Source organism: Clinocottus analis, unplaced genomic scaffold (assembly GCF_023055335.1).
Source record: "Clinocottus analis isolate CAN_PGR_092001 unplaced genomic scaffold, fCliAna1.0.p SCAF_15, whole genome shotgun sequence".
Classification (NCBI taxonomy): domain Eukaryota; kingdom Metazoa; phylum Chordata; class Actinopteri; order Perciformes; family Cottidae; genus Clinocottus; species Clinocottus analis.
Window position 1 is genome coordinate 2,001,194 of NW_027175876.1, and position 19,550 is coordinate 2,020,743.

Below are 19,550 nucleotides of genomic sequence, written 5' to 3' on the forward strand. Positions count from 1 at the left end.
AAAAAAAGTCGCAATAATCACGAGCGCGCGTGTGTGCACACAACGTGTCAAGCTCCTCCCGCACGCCGTGCACGTGGCCGTGCACGCGGCCGTGCACCTCATTGACGATGGAAGCAGGCGCTGCAGAAAGGTCAAGGGTATCACGCCGAGCCGCAACAAGCCAGTTAGTCGGCACTTCACTTTCTTTTTTTTCTTCTTTTTTAGCGGAGTAAATACCGTTTAACCTGTCAAGAAGATTCATGAGCGTTTTCATGATCGATCGCCGGCTGAATGGACGCGATGCATCAGCTTTACCGCAAAACTATGTTGCCGGAGCGCGTGATTTATGAAAGCTCCCGCTGTTCGTATTGGGAGGGGGGGGATTGATTTTAATCCACCCAATTAAAGTGAGTAATAACAAATCATTCCTACAAAAGGAAAACATGTACTGAAGAGCGGGGGAAGCACGGTGGAATCAGTCTGCTCTGAGGAAATAAAGGAAGAAAGAAAAGCAGAAAGAAGTAGTGATTTCCATTTATTGCTCTGCGGCCTCAGAGAAATGTGCGTCCACTTGTTCAGTGTGGAGGAAAGAGGAATAAACACACAGAGACGCGGGAAGAGAGAGAGAAAACAAACCGATGCATTTCCAATTGAATCATATGAAACACGCAGTGAACTGCAGCCGGAAGAGCTTTTAATAATCTGTGATGTTACAGAGAATACCTCCATACTGGGATCTATACACGGTACTGCTGCAATGAAAGACTGCAGAGAGAGAGAGAGAGAGAGAGAGAGAGAGAGAGAGAGAGAGAGAGAGAGAGAGAGAGAGAGAGAGAGAGAGAGAGAGAGAGAGAGAGAGAGAGAATCACTCGGGCCGTTGCAGAGAAAATGTCTTAAATGACAACTTAGAGCCTCGAGGCTGTGAAACGGTGCTGAGACTCCTGACAAAACTCTATTCTTTCAGCCACACACACACACACACACACACACACACACACACACACACACACACACACACACACACACACACACACAGGATCCATTGCATTCACAGTGTTCCGAGTAAAGTGTGAACACAGCTAAACAGAGGCACACACACACTTACTCACTCACAAACAGACACACACACACACACACACACGCAGACTCACACGCACACACTCACTCTCTCTCTCTCACACACACACCTACTCACACAGTCTCACAAAAAGACACACAGTCTCTCACACACACACACACACACAGCTGCTATACTCACTGCCGTGCAGGCATAAACACAAATTTGCCAACAAATAATGTAACTTTAAATTGTATCAGCAATGACGAAAACAAACACAAACGCGCAGAAGACAACTGATGACTCATCCTGTTAAAAGCATATTTTTTATTTTAATCCACAGCCTCGTCTTCCAGTCGACCCTGAAACCTCGAGTGAACCTTGAGCACTAAAAAATCACAATGTTGTTAAAGCTCAGGTGTGAAAAGCCCTGAAGGTGTAACGGCTTTAAAAAAAAAAAGAAAAGAAAAGAAGAACCTCTTGCTTCTATCTCGGCGCCGCGGCGAGAAAAGCCTCAAAATAATGATCAGGGGGGTGAAATGTAATTTTGATAGTTCTTAAGATTAACAGCCCCGAGATGGCGGCGCCAGGCAAAAAGTGCGTTTTCATTGCGCTTCTTTGAAGACTTCTCAAATAAAAAAAAGGTCACATCTCTTTTAACTCAAGGTGCGCGTCACGGGCTTCTACTTTTCCACGCGTGGCCGGCTTTTTCCCGCCAAACCCCGCCTGATTTTGATTGAAACCCAAAGCGAGCTCGTTAAACCGCCAGAAGGACGCGCGGCCCCGTGGAGGCGAGCGCCGACTTCATCTTGGCCGGATCCTCTCGGCCCGCTGGCCCGCGGCCGCGTTACAAAGCGCCGGGCGATCCCCCCGGCTCGAGCCAAGTGTCCTCAAACGCAACGCCGGCGCCCGGCTTCTCGTATAATTCGCGCTCTCCAAGATTCCCATCCATCATGTTTAAGGGAGGGAGGGAGGAGGGAGCGAGAGGTGGACGTCCCCCAGAAGAAGAAAGCCCCCGTGACGGCTTCGCCGGCCGGGAAAATAATAGCAGCGTGGGCAAATGTCATTCGGCAATCTTCCCCTCAACGCCTGCGAGACAGAAATAACACCACATCGCACCAGTTGTGTGTCCTTTAATGGAAACTGCGGCGCTCCCTTTACAGAAGGATGGACGTGTGCATCACACGCCCAAAACACACACACACACACACACACAGCTGCCCACGAGCGTTCATCTCCCGCGTGTTATCCCGTTGTCGCGTCGGTCGGCGTGTGACACATGGACGCCATCGACGTGGTTTAAATAGCAAGTGGAGGAGAGAGAGAGAGAGAGAGAGAGAGAGAGAGAGAGAGAGAGAGAGAACATGCAAAAAGCTAAAGAAAAGAAGACACCGCTAGTAAGCGTAGCGAGCAAACATATAACACACAGATACAGTGAGAGCCGCTTCGTTTCATATCACTTATGATAATATTGGTCCATCTTTTATTCATAAAAACGCATCGGGAAGACTCTCTGAAGGCTTCCTCCGCTGTGCGACGCTAACTAGCAGCTTCGCGTCGACCTCCTCGTCTCATTCGGCGCCTTGAACTGAAGTAATGTCCTTTTTTCAAGAAAGTAAGAGGTGTGAGATGAGATACCAGCTCAAGGTGTGATTCAGTATTTCATCATATTTGTGTTGCCCGCTATCAGAGACCCTATGAAACATGTTTGAGGTCAGCGTGTATAAAATAATACAATATAGTATTTTATTGAGTTCTGAGGACTGAACAAAAGCTCAGGCAGGGATTACGCTGAACCTCTGCTGGCTGGATGAGATATATATATATATATATATATATATATATATATATATATATATATATATATATATACCCCACACCTCAGGTATGGCAGGCGATAGACATCGAAGAAGCAGAGGACTATATTTAATGTAAGATTTAGTGAATTTTGACTTTAGGACATGCGTCTCATGTCTGAGCTGCATAAAAATGGAAAATTAAGCAGTGTTTTCTGTGCAGGTTGACGCAAGGCTTGAACATTAAATCCTGCACCTCGGAGGAAACCAGAGAGAGAGGGAGAGGGCGAGAGAGAGAGAGAGAGAGAGAGAGAGAGAGAGAGAGAGAGAGAGAGAGAGAGAGAGAGAGTGTTATGAGGAACACCAAACAGATGCCAAGTTTGTCACTGCAGCAAAAATGTAAAAGAGCGTCTCTGGATCTCGGTGACACGAGCATCCTTCATCCTTCAGCTGGGGACACTGTAACCACTTTTGTGTTTTCTCGCCGACGCACAAAAAAAAAAAAAGCTGCTAGCGACCGGCGGCTTCCCGCACGCCGCATCCGAGCGACCGGGGCGAAGGCGAGGAAACTCGCTCGCGGTTCGACTTCAGAGGCCCGAGAGTTGAACCCGGGACACGTTTCACACACGTGATTCTCTGACGGCGAAACACAAGCCGGCTGCTGTGTTTCTGGAGAGCTGTTTGGACTGAAAAACAACCGGTTGTAACTTTGAATGCAGTCGTGCGTCACTTCTTGTACGTGTTCTGTTTGTGTTTTTTTTTGCCGTAGCGACCACAACCTCTTGGTTTGTGCCATATATAAAAAGCGCCAAAGTGCTGTATTTGGATGTATTGAACAACATAAGTAATATACAAGTGAAAGATATGGTTTGGTACAATAATTCAAATGTCACAGATGTGTGAAAATGCAAATTTATGAGTCCTCGCCTGATTTCTCTCTGTACTAAACCCTCTCTAACTTTGTTCTGCTTCGCTTTATCAAAGCCAACCTTTGCATATTGAATGTTCACATGTTGTGCTGTGGTTTGGGTTCGAGTTGGACTTTACAGCTGCATCATCAAAGCAATAATCATCCCTGAACGTGATTTCTTTCTAGGCGAACCTGAAACCTTTTGTGTGTCATCTTCATTCACTCTTAACCAGTAACATACAGTCTGATATTTAAACTTCTACAACAACATCTCTCATGTGTGGCCTCTTTTCACAACACTAAAATGATTTAAATAGCCCTCGTGGTTGCAGACATTCACCCTTTTTAGTTTGGGTGTGCAATTCTCGGGCAGAGGCCTAAAAATAGGTTGGTTGGATGCTGAGCGCCGCCTCACACAGCGGCGTGTGTTTGAATGCAGAACCATTCGCTTCAAACGGGTCAATACTTTGACGCCATTATCTCTGACTCAAGCTAAAGTTTGCCCGTCAGTGACGAACGTGTGAAGCTCAGTCAAACATCTGTGGCGTCTCCGGTCTACGTGGAGCACAACGGGATCTCTCTTCCTTCCAAGAAAACAAAACCCAAATCTAAACACACTGAGAAATCATACCTATGAGCTTCTACAGAGAGCGTTCCTGTGTGAGAGGGAGGAGGAAGCAGTAATGGAGATGATGCACGAGGAGGAAGCAATAATGGAGATGATGCGCGGCCGCATCAGGATGTCCTGCGGGACGCTCAGACCTGCATGAGGCGGCTGCAGCGCCGCTGCGTGGGAGAGCTGAGCCGCCCTGGAGTCATAATTAGTCCGGTCTCTTGTCGGGCAGCCGATCCGCACATCAGCATTGGCTGTCTTCTTTTTTTTTTTTTTACTTTGTTCCTTTAAATCCCATTTTTTTTCTCAGTCCCAACTTGACTGCCTCCATCTCTCTTTTTTCGCCTTATTTAGTCTCAATTCTCACGACTTCAACCTGATTCAAGTCGTCTGATTTCAGTTCAAGGTTTTAACGCCACGTCGTCCAAAACTGCGTCAGAAGTTGTATTTCTCTCTCTCCCTCCCCTTTTTTTTTTTTCCCAGTTTCTCTTATTCTCCAGTAAGCTGCAGTGAGACTGAATAATTCACAACTTGCAGCAGGCGGGCGGCGCAAACTCAGCAAGACCGAAAGCAGCCGCTGATAGACGGAAAAACAGCCGGCCGGTTTTGTTTTCTGAAAACGCACATCTCAAGTCGCTGTGCGTCGGCTCGCCGGCTCCGCTGGACGCTGATGCGGCGTTTGTATTCCAGCCGGCGGGTCGTCCAACGGGCGGAAAGGGACGTAGCTACGTTAGCGAGGAGCTACCAGGCTGGCCCCGCTCACACAGGAGACATCATCCTCATGTCCGCCGTTATACATCGTAGTCCTCATTCAACTATATGGACATGCCACTGCCTGGTCTGGTTGGAAAAGCCAAAATATTAGCAAAATGAAATGGAAAAAAAAAGCTTTTTGTTGTGTGGAAAACGTCGCAGGAGATGTGGATTCTTTGTGGGAAACTGGGTCAAGCTAAACCCAACTGGTCCTGGACCAGCTGTTTGGTCTTGGACGACGTGTCCTTGATGTTCTCTTGCTCAGAAGCACGTCGGCACTTTGCTGGAGTCCAGAATAGAGCTGACTCAGACGATAAAGGCCACGAGGCCGAGATGATGAGCCCGTTGATTCACATTTAGTCAAAGTGGCGAAAGAAGCCAAGCAAGCTGATTTCAAGCTGTCCTCTGATGACTGTGTGTGTGTGTGTGTGTGTGTGTGTGTGCTAGATGCAATTCAAATCATTTTAATGAGTTCCCGTTGTCCTTCCTCCATCTCAAACACGTCATGAGCAGCTGCCGTCGTGACATTCATCAAATCACGGACGCTTTTTTAAAAAAATTTTTACGCATCTTAGTTCCTGCACAATGAGCATAATTCAGAAAGTCAATTATGAATAAATCCTAAAATCCCAATTAACCAATAAACACGTGTGGCTCTCACAGTCGGGGTCATCGTGAAGGTCGGCGATGCCGTGACGCTGATAACTTATAACACTCACCGCTGTACGTGACGATCCGGATGGTGGAGTCGCCCTCCCCGAAGCGCGTGATGGGAGTGAGCCGCACCTCGTAGGACTCGGGCTTGATGAGCTCCGTCAGGTTGTGCGTCATGAGCTCTCCTTTGTTGATCGCTCCGTCCACTGGGATCTCCTGCTCCCACCAGCGCTGCAGCCCCATCTGGATGGAGGGAGGAGCCACACACACACGTATGTTGTTATTATTATCATCATAACCACACTCTGCTACTTTGTAGCCATCAGATTTTTTCATGTTTTCTCCGAGAAGTTTCAGAAAAGTGAGGTTCAAGGTTATCCGAGGACTTATTAGTCAGCCGATAACATTAATCCCACTTTTTTCACACGTGAATGGCTTATTGATTTTGCATAGTAATGAGTAAGTCTCCTTCATTTGGATTAAATCCTAGCAAAGCAGGTTAGTGCTGTATTCTGCTGCTGGCCTGACACAACTCAACAGACTGTCGTACCCGCAGCTGAAACTAAAACACCTGAGAATTAACAGTCAAATTCAACATATACAGCGATTTCAAGATGCATGTGAGGGCCCGGTTCGAGACGGTGCAGTTTAAAACCCGTCAATCCTCCTTTGAGAGGCGGCAGAACGGGGCTTCTGGCTTAGAAAAAGCTCATTTAATTGATAAAGGAAGTGGACGGCTGCTGGCCGAGTCTCTCTTGTTTGGAGCCGCTTTTGATTATTCGCTGTGTTCATGGTTCGAAGGTTTGGACTCGAGGGCGACGCGTGTCGGCGAGCACGGCCCCGACGTATAGGCCGGTCAGGCTCCAAGGAACAAACCTGTACACGTACAAATCACACAGGTGCATGAGAACGTATGCATCTGTGGAGCGAGAGGAGCTGGAGCCCGACGGACGCTTTGTACACAAAAAAATAATTGTAGCCACTGCAAATTCAAAGCTGCTATGATCAATACTTATACATGTATGTATGCAACACAAGGCACTGTATATTGTATAGTATCACGACAAAATGAGAGCATGTAACATCACAAAGGAAATCCCTCTGAAGAGCTTGCTTCTGTGTGTACACATACGACCACATAAATATAAATATGCCTTTATTTTCCATCAGTGTACGTTGACCCCTCTCATCTGCCAATAACCCTCGTCTATAGGCATTTGTATGATCTGCCAACATTAAATGTAACACAACAAAAATGCCTTCTTCCCTCCGTAAGCTGTTGACAGCTAGCCGCTCATTAGCCACATTTCCTTTCAGGGCAGCTCCCGGCGTCTGAATTCAAAAGACGGCTATTAACGAGCGGCAGGAAAACCCTCGTATGTGCGGCGAGGAAAAAAAAAAATGGATTCATTTTTGTCCTCGTGAAAGATGGACGCCTCAGTCGGCGCCGTACAGAGCAGCCAACGCCGCTGTCCTCCTGCACGCGACTGCAATCGTTCTTTGAAAACTTTTTGTCTTGAAATCAGCCTCTGCGATGCTTTGTTATCCCTTCGTGCAGAGACCTTGAACTGACGGGGATTGTACGTCTCGTCTTTGCACAATGCTGAGCGCGCGAGCCGGCCTGTCTTTAGGTGACTAAGCTCAGCTATCACACACACACACACACACAGACACAGACACACACACACAGAGAGGAAAAATATGTGCTTGTGCTTTTTAGTTTGTCTTGTGACACAATGCGGCCCCCTTTAGAAATTGGAATGAAACAAGGGTTCGTCGCTGTAGTCGCTGGAGGGGGCAAAGAGATGAGGAGGAAGAGGAGGAGGAGGAGGAAGGTACATTTTATCCTTGAGAATCAGCTTAAGGGGGAAGAGCTGCACAAGTTACAGCTTCTGCATCACAATTAGTGACTTTACATGCCCTTCTCACCGGCACAGAGAGACAGAGGTAGACTGAATGAAGGTGTGATAGCCGTGGAGCAGAGTGTGTGTGTGTGTGTGTGTGTGTGTGTGTGTGTGTGGGAGAACAGTAACAATTAGGTAATTACTTAAGAGATGATACACAATTACGGGGTGCAACTTCTCACTGCCATTAGTTTGCAGGTAAATAAAGTGTTTTGTCTGCTGATGGTAATTGCAGCAGGAACACTTCGTCCCTCCCGATTCCTTTTTTTTGTTGTTTTTTTTGGTGCTAAAGTAACATTTCAGTTTGAAAAGAGCGGCGGCTAATTACCTCAAATTACAGTGTCAGGCTGCACGTCTGTGTGCGTTTGAACCCTCTGAAAAGAGGATGATTCATTTCAAGAACAATTCATATCGAAATAAAAGAGTTCAAAATAACTTTTCTCAACAGCGGTGACAAAAAAAGTACATCGGTTTGTCTGCGAATAGACACACAAAGATGCATTAGAAGTGACACATCGTCCCGCCTTGACCATATCTGGCAGTCTGGCTAATAGATGGATAAAAACATATTCATCCACTTCATTGTTGGACATGCAGGGCGACGCTTTACCTGCAGCATTGATGACCGAGGTCGTCTCCTCTGGAAGAAAAGCCTCTAAACACACGCAGCGTCTCACCCACACGTTTATTCTTCTCTTCTTTTCTGTGTCTTTGCTTTTGGACCCGGAGCCAAGAGAAGCTCTGCAGAAGGTAATCTCACATCCAGCTGAACGCTCGCGCTTTCTCCACATCATCAAATCTACTTAAGTCCTACTTATGGAGCGACGCTTCACTTCAGGCACTGAACTTGCGTTTGCATTAGCTGATTGCTATCACCGGCGCCGTTCATGTTTCACAATTACTGGATAATTAATTTTACATCTTGTTTTTGTTACTTTGCAAAATTAATAAAATGCTTTTACTACTTTAACCTCATTTGCCTCAGCTATTTAATGCCGAACATTGCGAATAGTTTGCATTCAACTAAATACTGAATATCTCCTCAATCCCAAGGTCTATTTGAATAATTAAAAAGCTATACTATACAGAAAACCTGTGTGAACAGAGTTATTGAGTTCATATATATGTTAGTGGTATATTAGTTTATAATAGTACACAGAAAAGGAAAATACATATTATTTCTAAAAAAACACAACTAAATGTAGTTTTTTCTAATTGTAACTATATTATGAATGCTATATAACATATGTTAATGTGTTAGGAGTATATATGTGAAGATTGGCTTTGATTGAGTGAAGTTAAGTACTTTTAATAACTATCTTAGTTCAGGATTTTCGAGCGGCCAACACTAAATATTCCCACTCTCTCCCTGGTCCCTGAACGGTCCTCGCTCCACTCTTTAGCCACGTCTGACGACAGGAGAGATGAATCAAATCTCAGCCACGAAGAAGTCAATTTTCAGTGGTTTTTTTTGCTGGACATTCATGGCATGGTTCTGCGTATCTTGGCGAAGGTTTCTCAGTGGATTTGGCGGATTTATTGATGGCTTCAGTCGGCTCTAAGTAATCCAAAACTGTCTGGTAATCCTGTGTAACTTCATGCTAACAATATGAATCAAAACATTGGGGCGATCTCCCAAGTCACTCTCGAGTCCCTTTGAGTCATATTCGTGGTTTATGCAAATATTTATTGTGGAATAGTGTCACAAACATGAAACATGGACTTATATATTGACTTTTTCTGGGTCAAAGTACAATGAATGTATTTTATTTCAAATAGATTTCATGCTGAATTACAATGAGGCATCCTGTCAGTTTACTCTGAGAATGAGGTCTTGGAGTTTGTATATTACGTCATCATTGTTCCTAAATTCCCACATCACATTGCTCTGTGTGTATGTGCGTGTGAATGAAAAGGGAAAGAAACAGTAAACTTCTTCATCAACAATACAACATATTCACATCAAATCAAGTTCGAGCCGTTTTAGAGAAAACGTTTAACTTTCCCATTTTGAATCCTACACGTGGATTTTTGTACCTTTGTTTTCCGATTCCCATCGACGATCAACCGGATCCCCGCCTCTGCGCTCAATGAAGGTTTCTGTTTACATCCCATTACCTTTCACTCTTCCAGGTTCCCCCCACAGAGCCACGCGGCTTCAAAACAAATCACGGCAGGATTGATTAAAGCGACGGCGAGAGACCCCCCCCCCCCCAAAAAAAAGGTAAAGACGGTAATAATCACAGCGCCGGTGTATCGTTTGAAGACGGCAGATCTACTGTAGATTGCCTGCATGTAGAATAGATGGCGCCTATTGATCTGCCTGCACAGCCTGACTTGACAGATCAATTGAAAAAGACGAAAGAGGTAGAGAGGGCGGAGGAGGAGGATGAGGAGGAGGAAGACGAGGACGATTCCAAGATGTAGGTTGGAGACGGGCAATCAAGCGTCTGGACAGCCGAGGAGGCTTTAAAGGAGCCGACTGTAGCGTCAAAACAAGGCCGGATGTCAGAGCATCCCTGACAGGTGCGGCGAGGATTTGTGTTTGTCACCCTTTCAAATGCCTTTTAGCCAGACCTTCCTTCCTATTCCCCCCTTCAGCCCGACTCTCCCTCTCTCTCCCTCTCTCTCTTTCTTTCTTTCTCTCTCTCTGGACGATAACACAAAGCAATCCATTACAGAGACATAAGGTCTACCAGCTCCCAGCATTAATTCAAAAAGAGAAAATGATAACAATTCTCAGGGAATGGCAGCGCAGCCGGGGATCTATAAATAGATCGGAGCGGTGTCGTCCACGTGCCGAAAGCCTTTCCCTTCCCGCAGCACTCGTTCACATCCAGTCTGGGGGTATCTCTCTGCATTCATTCATTTTCACGGGGAGCATCTCCTCCCACTCATTCCTCTCTTCCTCTCACTCATTTCCTCTCTCTTTTCCTGCCCCCAACTCTTCCTCAGCAAAAGGCATCGCAGGAATCCCATTATCATTCTCAATCGATACTCTAAGCTGAGACTCAATCAATCACAGAGAGTGTACTGTATATGGCAAAAAAAAAAAAAAGCCCGGGACAAAGTCAGGGAGTTTTTCCTCAAGGCGAAATAATCCCTTTCATCTGAGACAATGGACGACGGGGGTTGTTTTGCCTCGGGGGGAAGGAAAGAACGGTCACAAGATGTTCCCCGCTTGAGATTTCAAGTCAAGAAGGTGGAAACTAAATCGCTTTGCCCAAAACACAGATCGTCGGCTAACGTAGATTTAGCGTGTAGCGACGTTCTCTTTTTTTTAATAGACAAACGCAGAGAGGTGGAAAGGATCACGCAGACGTTATGTATATAATCTGTTAAAGCATTTGAAAGTAGGCAAAGTAAATAGTATATTCCTGGCAGGTTTTCAGAGGCTCCCAAAGAACATCATTTATTACCAAACAGACCGACTAAGATAGTTGACAGAAAAATCATTGCGCTCCGCAAACACAACTGGTTTAAAATGTGTTTTCGGGCTTCAATTCCTCGAGGGCGTAGTGAGAAACAAACATAGAAATTATATTATTCATCGCAAACACAACCGTCAGGGTATAACGCTCGCTCGTTCCGAGCAGGACCGAGATGGATGTTAGCATCGCGGCGCGCGGCGCTTTTCTCTGACAAACGGACTCCTGAATGTTGCCGCGTTCACGCAGACATCTGCGGCGTTAACGTGTAAAAAAAAGGGAAAGTTCACGGTTTCAAACGTTTGAACCGAAGAGGGGTGCCACACCCGCTCGCTGTGAATAATAAAAAGAAAATCCATAAAGGACAAAATGGGCTCCCGCTCCGCCACGAGGAGAGAGAAGAGGGTGCACATTGATTGCCAAAAGAGGGAAAATGCAACCACGCCATCCATCAATGCTACCGGCCTGTCATCTGTGGAGTTTACTTGAGAAGCAGGGAAAACAGGAGCTCTCTCTCTCTCTCTCTCTCTCTCTTTCTCTCTCTCCGCGGGGTTCCTTTCCATTCTTCTGACTGAGCTTCTTCTGATGGAGAGCAAAAGCAGAAGCGATTCGTGGGAAAAACCACAGAACCCGTTCAAACGACCGCCGCTGACAGGTTCTCAGTCATCCCGCCTCGGCCCCGCTGAGGCTCGTTTCGCGTCCTCAAAAAACTGCCGAGCGAGACGAGTCGATGAATCGAGGCGTCAAGACTTTGGCGCCGGCGAATGAAATATACAACAAGCCGAGCCGTGCAAACACTTCCATCTTAAATTGGCTGTAAGAGAAGGGGTTTCAGGTGGCACAAAACGACTCTAATTCATCCGAGACAGGTCGGAAAAAAAAGAGGGCCGACTCTGCGGTTATTGCACCGGGAAGCCAACATTTGAAAGCTTCTCTTCTTGTGGGACTGAATAACACCTTTCAGTGCAAACAGGCATCTGAAAGATGCACGTATGGAGAAAAAGGGTGAAGAAATAAGGCCGACAGGAGGGCAGGGAGTGTGGGGAGATGAGGCTTCCTACCTGTCGGATGCCGAGTCTGTAGGCCACGATGCGGTCCACGGCGTTGGGGTTCATCTGGGTCCACTGGAGCTTGAAGCCGTAGACTCTGGGCCGGTTCTGCCACAGAGGGCTGTAGGTGTCGTAGTAAAACTCTGGAGGGTAGGCCTTACCTGAGGAGGAAGCAGACGCATAAACTAAATGTCTGAAATCTGCAATAACGCCTGCATATACAAGCGTCGCCGGACTGAATTAAAGGGCTATTCGAAATAGAGTCCAAGTATTGCACTTCCATACGAGGTTCTTGTGATGTAAATATGTACTTTATAATAAGCAGCAGAGGCTGAGATACCTCTCCGGTTGTAGACTCATTATATATTATGTAAACACTGTGAAAAAGCATTAAAATGCAGGATAATTTCACTGGATGAATTATTATTTAGGGAAATGGATGAGAATTCTAACTGTGATCACTGAACGTTGTTACATAATTATAATTATCATTATTTGGTCTCAATTCTTTGCCTGCATGTGTAGCGTTACTGAACTCGCTCTCCTTTGCTGCAGAGGTTTATTTCACACGCAGTGCAGGGTTTTTATTTTTTTTATGGTCGTAAGAAAGTAAACTTTTAAATGTTTAATTTGTTAACACAGTGACACTTCTTTAAAGCCGAGAAGAACGTCTGAATTAACATGACAAAGCCGTACAGCGTCTCTTTATCTGCACCGTCGTGTGTTTGTTCTATTTTTATTCGCTTTACTGTATATGATATTCCTCGTTGCCGCTATGACCCAATTTTCCCCCCAAAAGGATCATTAAAGTTTCATCTTATGTTGCGTGCCGTACTGGAGAATTCTCTTCATGCCGTCGAATCAAAGCGTGAACCAGATTGTAGGAGGAATGTAACAAAAGTGTCCGTGTAGCACATGCTACGTTAGCGCGCTACGCTCAGATTAGCCTCTTCGGTCCGAAACCCTCCCCCCCCGAGTTCTTTATCCTTTTTTCCCTCCAATAGCTCAGGTTTTCGGTTTGCTTTGTTGGAATCAGTGAGGATTTATTCTCGCGACACTGGACTGAAAACGTCTTTCAAGATTCTCCAGCTTTCCGGTCACAGCCTGCGACTTGATTTTTCCGGACAGCCGGCGTACAGGAGCTGGCACAATGTGGCGCTTTAATCAAGATCTAGAAACGGGCTCACGGGGACGACCTTCCGGGGCCAAAGAATAGTAATTCACCTCAATGTCACGTCGCTGTGTTTTGCCTCCTGCGCCATTTGGGCTTGTTTATCGAAGGGTGACAATACCTCAAGGCGGAGGACTTTTAATAGCCGCGGATAAGACGGCGGAGCGGCCGTTGTTAGCACAAAATAAAAGCTGGGATTTGATGCACCCGAGTAGTCGATGCACGTCAGGCACTTGCATAAACCTGTCAAGTTAGTTTATGTCATTAATGAATTATTATGGCGTTATATCCCTAAACACTTTAGTGGTCTCCTGTGGTCTCTTCCCTCGGGCTCCTTTTGTGTGAACAGATCCTGCAGCCATTTTGTTCTCCTTGATTAGATTTGACTCGTGACACTCGGTGGAGGAGATGCATTGTGACTCCAGAGTCTGTGAAGGTTACGAGTTCAACGGGTCATCGTCTGGTTTTCAGCTCCCTGCACGTAGTTCAGTATGGAGGACAGAAAATGACTTAAGTATAAATAAATACATGCAAGAATAAATACAGGAATACATAAATACATGCTTAAATAAATGAATAAAACATATATAAATACAGGAATAAATAAATAAATGATTAAATAAATAAATGAATGAATAAATATATAAATACAGGAATGAATAAATGATTAAATAAATGAATAAATACAGGAATAAATAAATAAATGCTTAAATAAATGTATGAATGAATATATAAATATAGGAATAAATATATACATGCTTAAATAAATATATAAATACAGGAATAAAATAAATAAATAAATGCTTAAATAAATGTATGAATGAATAAAAAAAATACAGAAATAAATAAATACATGCTTAAATACATGTATAAATAAATAAATAAATACAGGAATATATAAATATAAGTTATAACTAAACAGGACATCATTAAATAAATCTATTTCTACATTTCTGGGTCTGATATTTATTTATTCTTACATTTATTTAAGTATTTATTTATTTGTTCCTGTATTTATTTATTTATACTTAAGTCATCTTCTGTCCTCCATAGTTCAATCGGCGGCTGGCTCTTTAATCCTGAGCTGAATCTCAATATTGAAAATAACGGATGTTTTCTGGAGACATATGAATGATAAGAAGCCCTGACCAAACATATAATTGAAAAAAAATCTGTTTTTTTGAAGGGAAATCAATGCATTCCAATGGCATCGACGCAATTAGTGGATTTTCTTGTAAGAGCAAAGTTAAACCCTGAAAAATGCTTTTCGTAGAATCCAACTTTGGTTATTTCTGCCGTTAACTAACAGCTAACCGCAGTGAGAGAGCTGAGATTCAAGGGGCGAGCTGGCCTCTACAAAATGGAGGAAGCACACTGCTGCGTTCATTTTTTGTGCGTAGACTTTGATCCATAGGGAAGACGAGGCCTGCAAACAGTTAAGGAACCGGCATCAGTGGTTGTGACCTAAATGTGAATAAACTGAGCGAACGCCTCGTACTGTTACTGACCGAGTGACCTGAGTTAGCAATGTTTAACTCTCTGAGCCTCTTTCTGACCCAATATATCTGCATATCTGAAGCCTCACAGCGTATTGCTCCGTGCCATAGACCTCCATCGTTGCTCAAAAGCACTGCAATGAACACGGGCATTGTGTGTTTGGAGTCCATTTAACAAACCCCCACGAGTAGTCACTAACACACCAGAAGTGTATTAATCAACAGCTGAATACATTTCCCTGACAAATGCAACAAAACAGTGCAGCTGAAGTAACCTTTGAGAAAAAACAATGCAGCGGCCAGCAGTTTTTAGGAAATGCCCTCGACAGCAATGCAAAGTCACCGTCTGGAGGTACACATTGTTGGCCGGTAGTATACAGAATAATACTTCACGTGGCGTTGGGAGAGATCACGCAGCGCTGGTTAACGTGTTCACTCAGCTGCATGATCACGCAACATTAGCAGTAACTGATGGGGAATCCCCAAGAGTATGCACATCGCCTCGAGACGACTTCTATACCACGACGAGGAAAACAATATGGGGGGAAAACATCCTGAATGCTTAAGTAGGAGAAAGCATAATCCATAAGGCACTGGCACGTTTCATAATTCATTTAAGTGCTTTGTTTCCCAAAAGTTAAGCAGTAAACGCATTCACTTCAGACGCAATCATTCACTTTGGAGGAGTTTCAGCCGGCGCAGTCCGACTGGTTTGATCAATTCTCTGAACAATAAGTCAAAAATCATCTCTGAGGACATTTTGTTCTGCGTTTTTTTTTTTTTTTTTTTTAGAAAATAGACCGGTTTATTGATTCATACCGGTGATCCCGTTGCCTTTAACGTGGATGCTGAAGGACTCATTCATCAGCCAGATGAAATCAATTAGAAACTAAAATGCACCTCACAAAGTTAAGACGTCTCCTGCGAGACGTCTGCTTCACAGCTACAGACGCTGCAGAAGAAACTTCCAGTCAACCCTATAGAGGAAGTTTCATTTCAGTAAATGACACGAGAAAAATATATTTTCGAACAAATAAAAAGGCGAGGATAATTACCGTCTGCACTTCACTTGGCAGCGCTCCGCCGCGTCGAGCCAGCTGTGTTTACAGCGCGCTGTAACAGTATATGTTACATAAGCCAGGAGGGCCAATACTCTGTCAGCTTTCTCCACACAGTTTTATTCCCGTACACAAAAGGCCGATGGAGAGAGGCTCTTTGAGGTGGAGCAGAAAGCACAAAAGGTTAATTAAACTAGTCTTGTGTTATTCTATGTTTTCAATCTTTGAAGATTCCCCGGCAGACGCCGCTTGGAGGAACACGTGAGTGAAAGGATTGCATTCATTCCCTTCATTCATTCAAGCCAAGGGTTTTTCTATTTTATTAATTTATCACGTCAATCGGCTGTCGTATTTTGAAAGTATTTCTCTGGAGGCAAAGTTCCAGGAAATGTAGAGACGACGTCGCAAACTCAAATAAATTACCGTCTTCGGCTCGAGAACATAGAATCTAATGTAATGACGGCCCTCGATCCTTATAATGCGTCACGAGCGAAGCGCATTACCTAACCCACTTACTCCACTTGAAACCGATAACCCTGGGTGGGAGACATCAAACGCTAAGTACGGACGGCTAAATTATACTAATCCTGTTTATAACAGCGGACCAATGCAATGATTCATAACAGCGCAGTATGAAAAAAAAAAAACCTTCAGGCGAGACGTTGACCTTGTTTGCAGACTTCCTTTTTCATATTTTTTTTTTTTGAAGGGTTTATGAACATGCCTTTCCCCCTCACCATGCAAACACCACCATATGCTAAGCGGTGCTATATGGTGCAAGGGCTGATGTGTGACGTGGGCTTTTGTGGCAGAAATGACACGTACATATGGATGAACAGCTGGCAGAGACCAAGCCAACACCACCACACCAACAGATAACCGACTACAGGGAAAAGACATTAGGGACATTAAAAGACTTGGTGGTAATTGTCTGGTTGTGTCCTTCTGGGATGGAAAATGAAATCTTTCTTTAAAAAAAAAAATATTTTAAGGGAAATGAACTTGAAATGAGTCACTTCCACTCTGACTATTCAGCTCATTCTTCCTCCCTCCTCTCTTTATCCACTTGCGCGCGCGCACACACACACACACAGCCCCCCACACACACACACACACACGCATAAAAGAGCTAGAAAGATGTCCATTCGTTGATGATATTCACTGGGATTAGATTGTGTTTGTCTTGACCCGACGTGACTTCTGATTCAATCCTTCTTCGTGAGTCTGACAGGCCGGCCCGCTCTAATGACCGACCTCGTGATATTGTGTTGGTATAAAAGAGGCAAAAGCAACAACAAAAAGGTCATAAAAATAAAAAATGAGATAGATGGCGGAGTAGATAGCGTCTGTCCTTCAGCAGCAGTCATCACACGGGCTCCATCAATGTCTGTGTGTGTCTCTTTTGCGGTATTCAACGTCATCCGCCGTCTCCGTCCGCGGTGAAGTTCAACTCGGGTGACGGACCATGAAAGCAGATCGACGAGTTAATAAAAAAAAAACATGTCTGGAAATCACAATTGTTCAGAGATCAACGCTGACGCGGTTTCTAAACCCCTGAGACGGAGAAACTTGCAGGTTTGAAAGGTAAGAAAAAAAGAAAAATCAATTCAGTTTTTCGGATTTCTTTTGCTTGAAGATATGAAAAATGATCCAAACTAAAAAAGGTCAGCTCGTACCACGAGATTGAAGCTCACAAAAAAAGCCCAAGAGGCCTATTTAAAACACACCTCAAAGAGCCAAACAAACACACAACAAATAAATCAAGACGACAACGTTATTATTCTTAACAGCTGATGGATCTAATAACTATCAAAATAGACAAATGCAGAACAAAAATGAGATAGTTAGTGTGCGTTTGTGAGTTTTAATCACACTACAATATATTAATTTCTCAAACATATGCAGATAACTCATTGCAGCCAACTTTGGGCGCCATGTTGCACAAAGTGGTTTCTGCATCATTAGGAACAAAAGCTGCAGAATAAAAAGGAAACCGGGACCAGACGAGAACATCGCACTATGCAAACAATGACTATCTGAGCATTGTCCCTGAGCATGTACTCGTTCTTCTCTTGTGATTCATGAGTGCCAAAAAGAGGAATTAAATGTCGGAAAAATGAAAAAACATTTTTTTTTTGTGAATTTCCAGCAAAAAACCCCCGAAAGAACGCATTGTTTGGGAGACTGTTCAATGAAAGTAAAGATGGAGGGAGGCGAGAAGACTCGCTATGCAGTTAGTTTCATTCACTTCACTGATTTTACACATGAAGTTCAGTTTATGGTTAGTCCTCCTCAGCCTCCGTGGATCTAGAGACGTATTCACGGGGTGGAAAGTAAGTGACATGGAGGCCTCACGGAGTGGTAGGACTCTCTCTGTTCATCTTTTAATCACTTAGCCTTAAATGTGACCAGAACATATTCAGTATTTACCGTAAAAGTCAGGTTACAAGCCGCTTCTACCTTCGGTCGGTGTCCTCGCTGTAGCAAGCTAGCGCTGCATGCTAGCTCCCCGCTGCTGCTGCTACTGCCCGAGTCGGGTGTCGAGTCGAGGCTGGTCCCGCTACCAACGGTTGCTGTCGGGGAGCTAGCGGTGAGCTCGTAGCAGCGCTAGCAGAGAGCTAGCAGCAGCGCTAGCTGGCTGAAGGCAGTAGCGGCTTGTAACCCGACTTTGATGGTATATATGTTCCTTTGGTCTTTTTATCGTTTCATTTTCTCAAAATGAAATCTAAATCAATGAATTACATTTGACACCTTTAAGATAGTATTGAGTGCAACTTCATTCTTAACTTATGTGGCGTCTGTTTGGGAGATTTTCGTGCCTTTTAAACAGGGTGCTTATGTATGTAAGATGCACTGATGACCGATTAAAAATCTGGACTGCAGTTTGCTGCTGTTTGTCTGCAGAATAAGCAAATTCAGAGATGTTGGCAGCTGCAGACACCGGTGAACATTTGGGTTTTTAGTCAGGTTCAATCCGTCTCCAACACAATCAAACAGGAGTTACTATTAGGTAAACTAAACAAAACGCGCTTCAACAAAACAACCGGCCACGACTGTCCAACTGGGCTCATTCTGTGTTTTCTACTTGTGGAAGTTGGCAACCAAAAACACACACTGACAGGAAAAAAAATCATCAGGTGCCAACAGCATCAACAGCTAGCGGCAGTTGGGTGAGATGGGTGTATTAGTCTCCTGGTGCCCCACTGCGGCGTCTCAGGGCGCTCTTGTTGCATTCAATTGCACTCGGACATCAGAGGTTTGCGATTCCCCTCCAGCAACAACTTTTCATTAATGTATATTTTAATTAGATTATCCAAAAATGCGGTTTTAAGGCATGTTCTTCTCGGGTTGACGGCTCCCACTCCTTGCTCCGGAGGCAGAAACAACCCTGATGATGTCACAGCTTGGGCTTGAAAACAGAAAAGTGTTCGGAGATAGAGCGTTGCATTGTGGGAGATGTAGGACCGAGGGTTTTTTTAGAGGGTAGCTCATACTCTGGGCTCAACGTCAGAATATCTCAGCTTCTGCCACTTCCATTTTAAAAGAATCCTTTAAAAAAAAAAAAAAATCCGTCTCTTGCGAGTTTCCCCCCAAACTCTATGAAGTCCGAAATTGACAGAATATACCGTTAAATTAGAAGCCTGTGAATCCTGTGACCTGTGTTTCCCCCCCCCATCAGCGC

General features: G+C 44.5%; 1 protein-coding gene across 2 annotated transcripts in view; it reads right to left on the reverse strand.

The window, feature by feature from the left end:
• The window catches only part of LOC137786034 (MAM domain-containing glycosylphosphatidylinositol anchor protein 2-like), a 166,902-nt gene that overhangs the window by 19,492 nt on the left and 127,860 nt on the right, over positions 1 to 19,550 (reverse strand). For both annotated transcript variants that reach the window (XM_068577639.1, XM_068577638.1), the window contains exons 11-12: positions 12,156 to 12,304; positions 5,828 to 6,005 (exon numbers count right to left, since the gene is read on the reverse strand). In XM_068577639.1, coding sequence (XP_068433740.1) covers positions 5,828 to 6,005; positions 12,156 to 12,304 — 327 coding nt within the window. The remainder of the gene's footprint in view (positions 1 to 5,827; positions 6,006 to 12,155; positions 12,305 to 19,550) is intronic.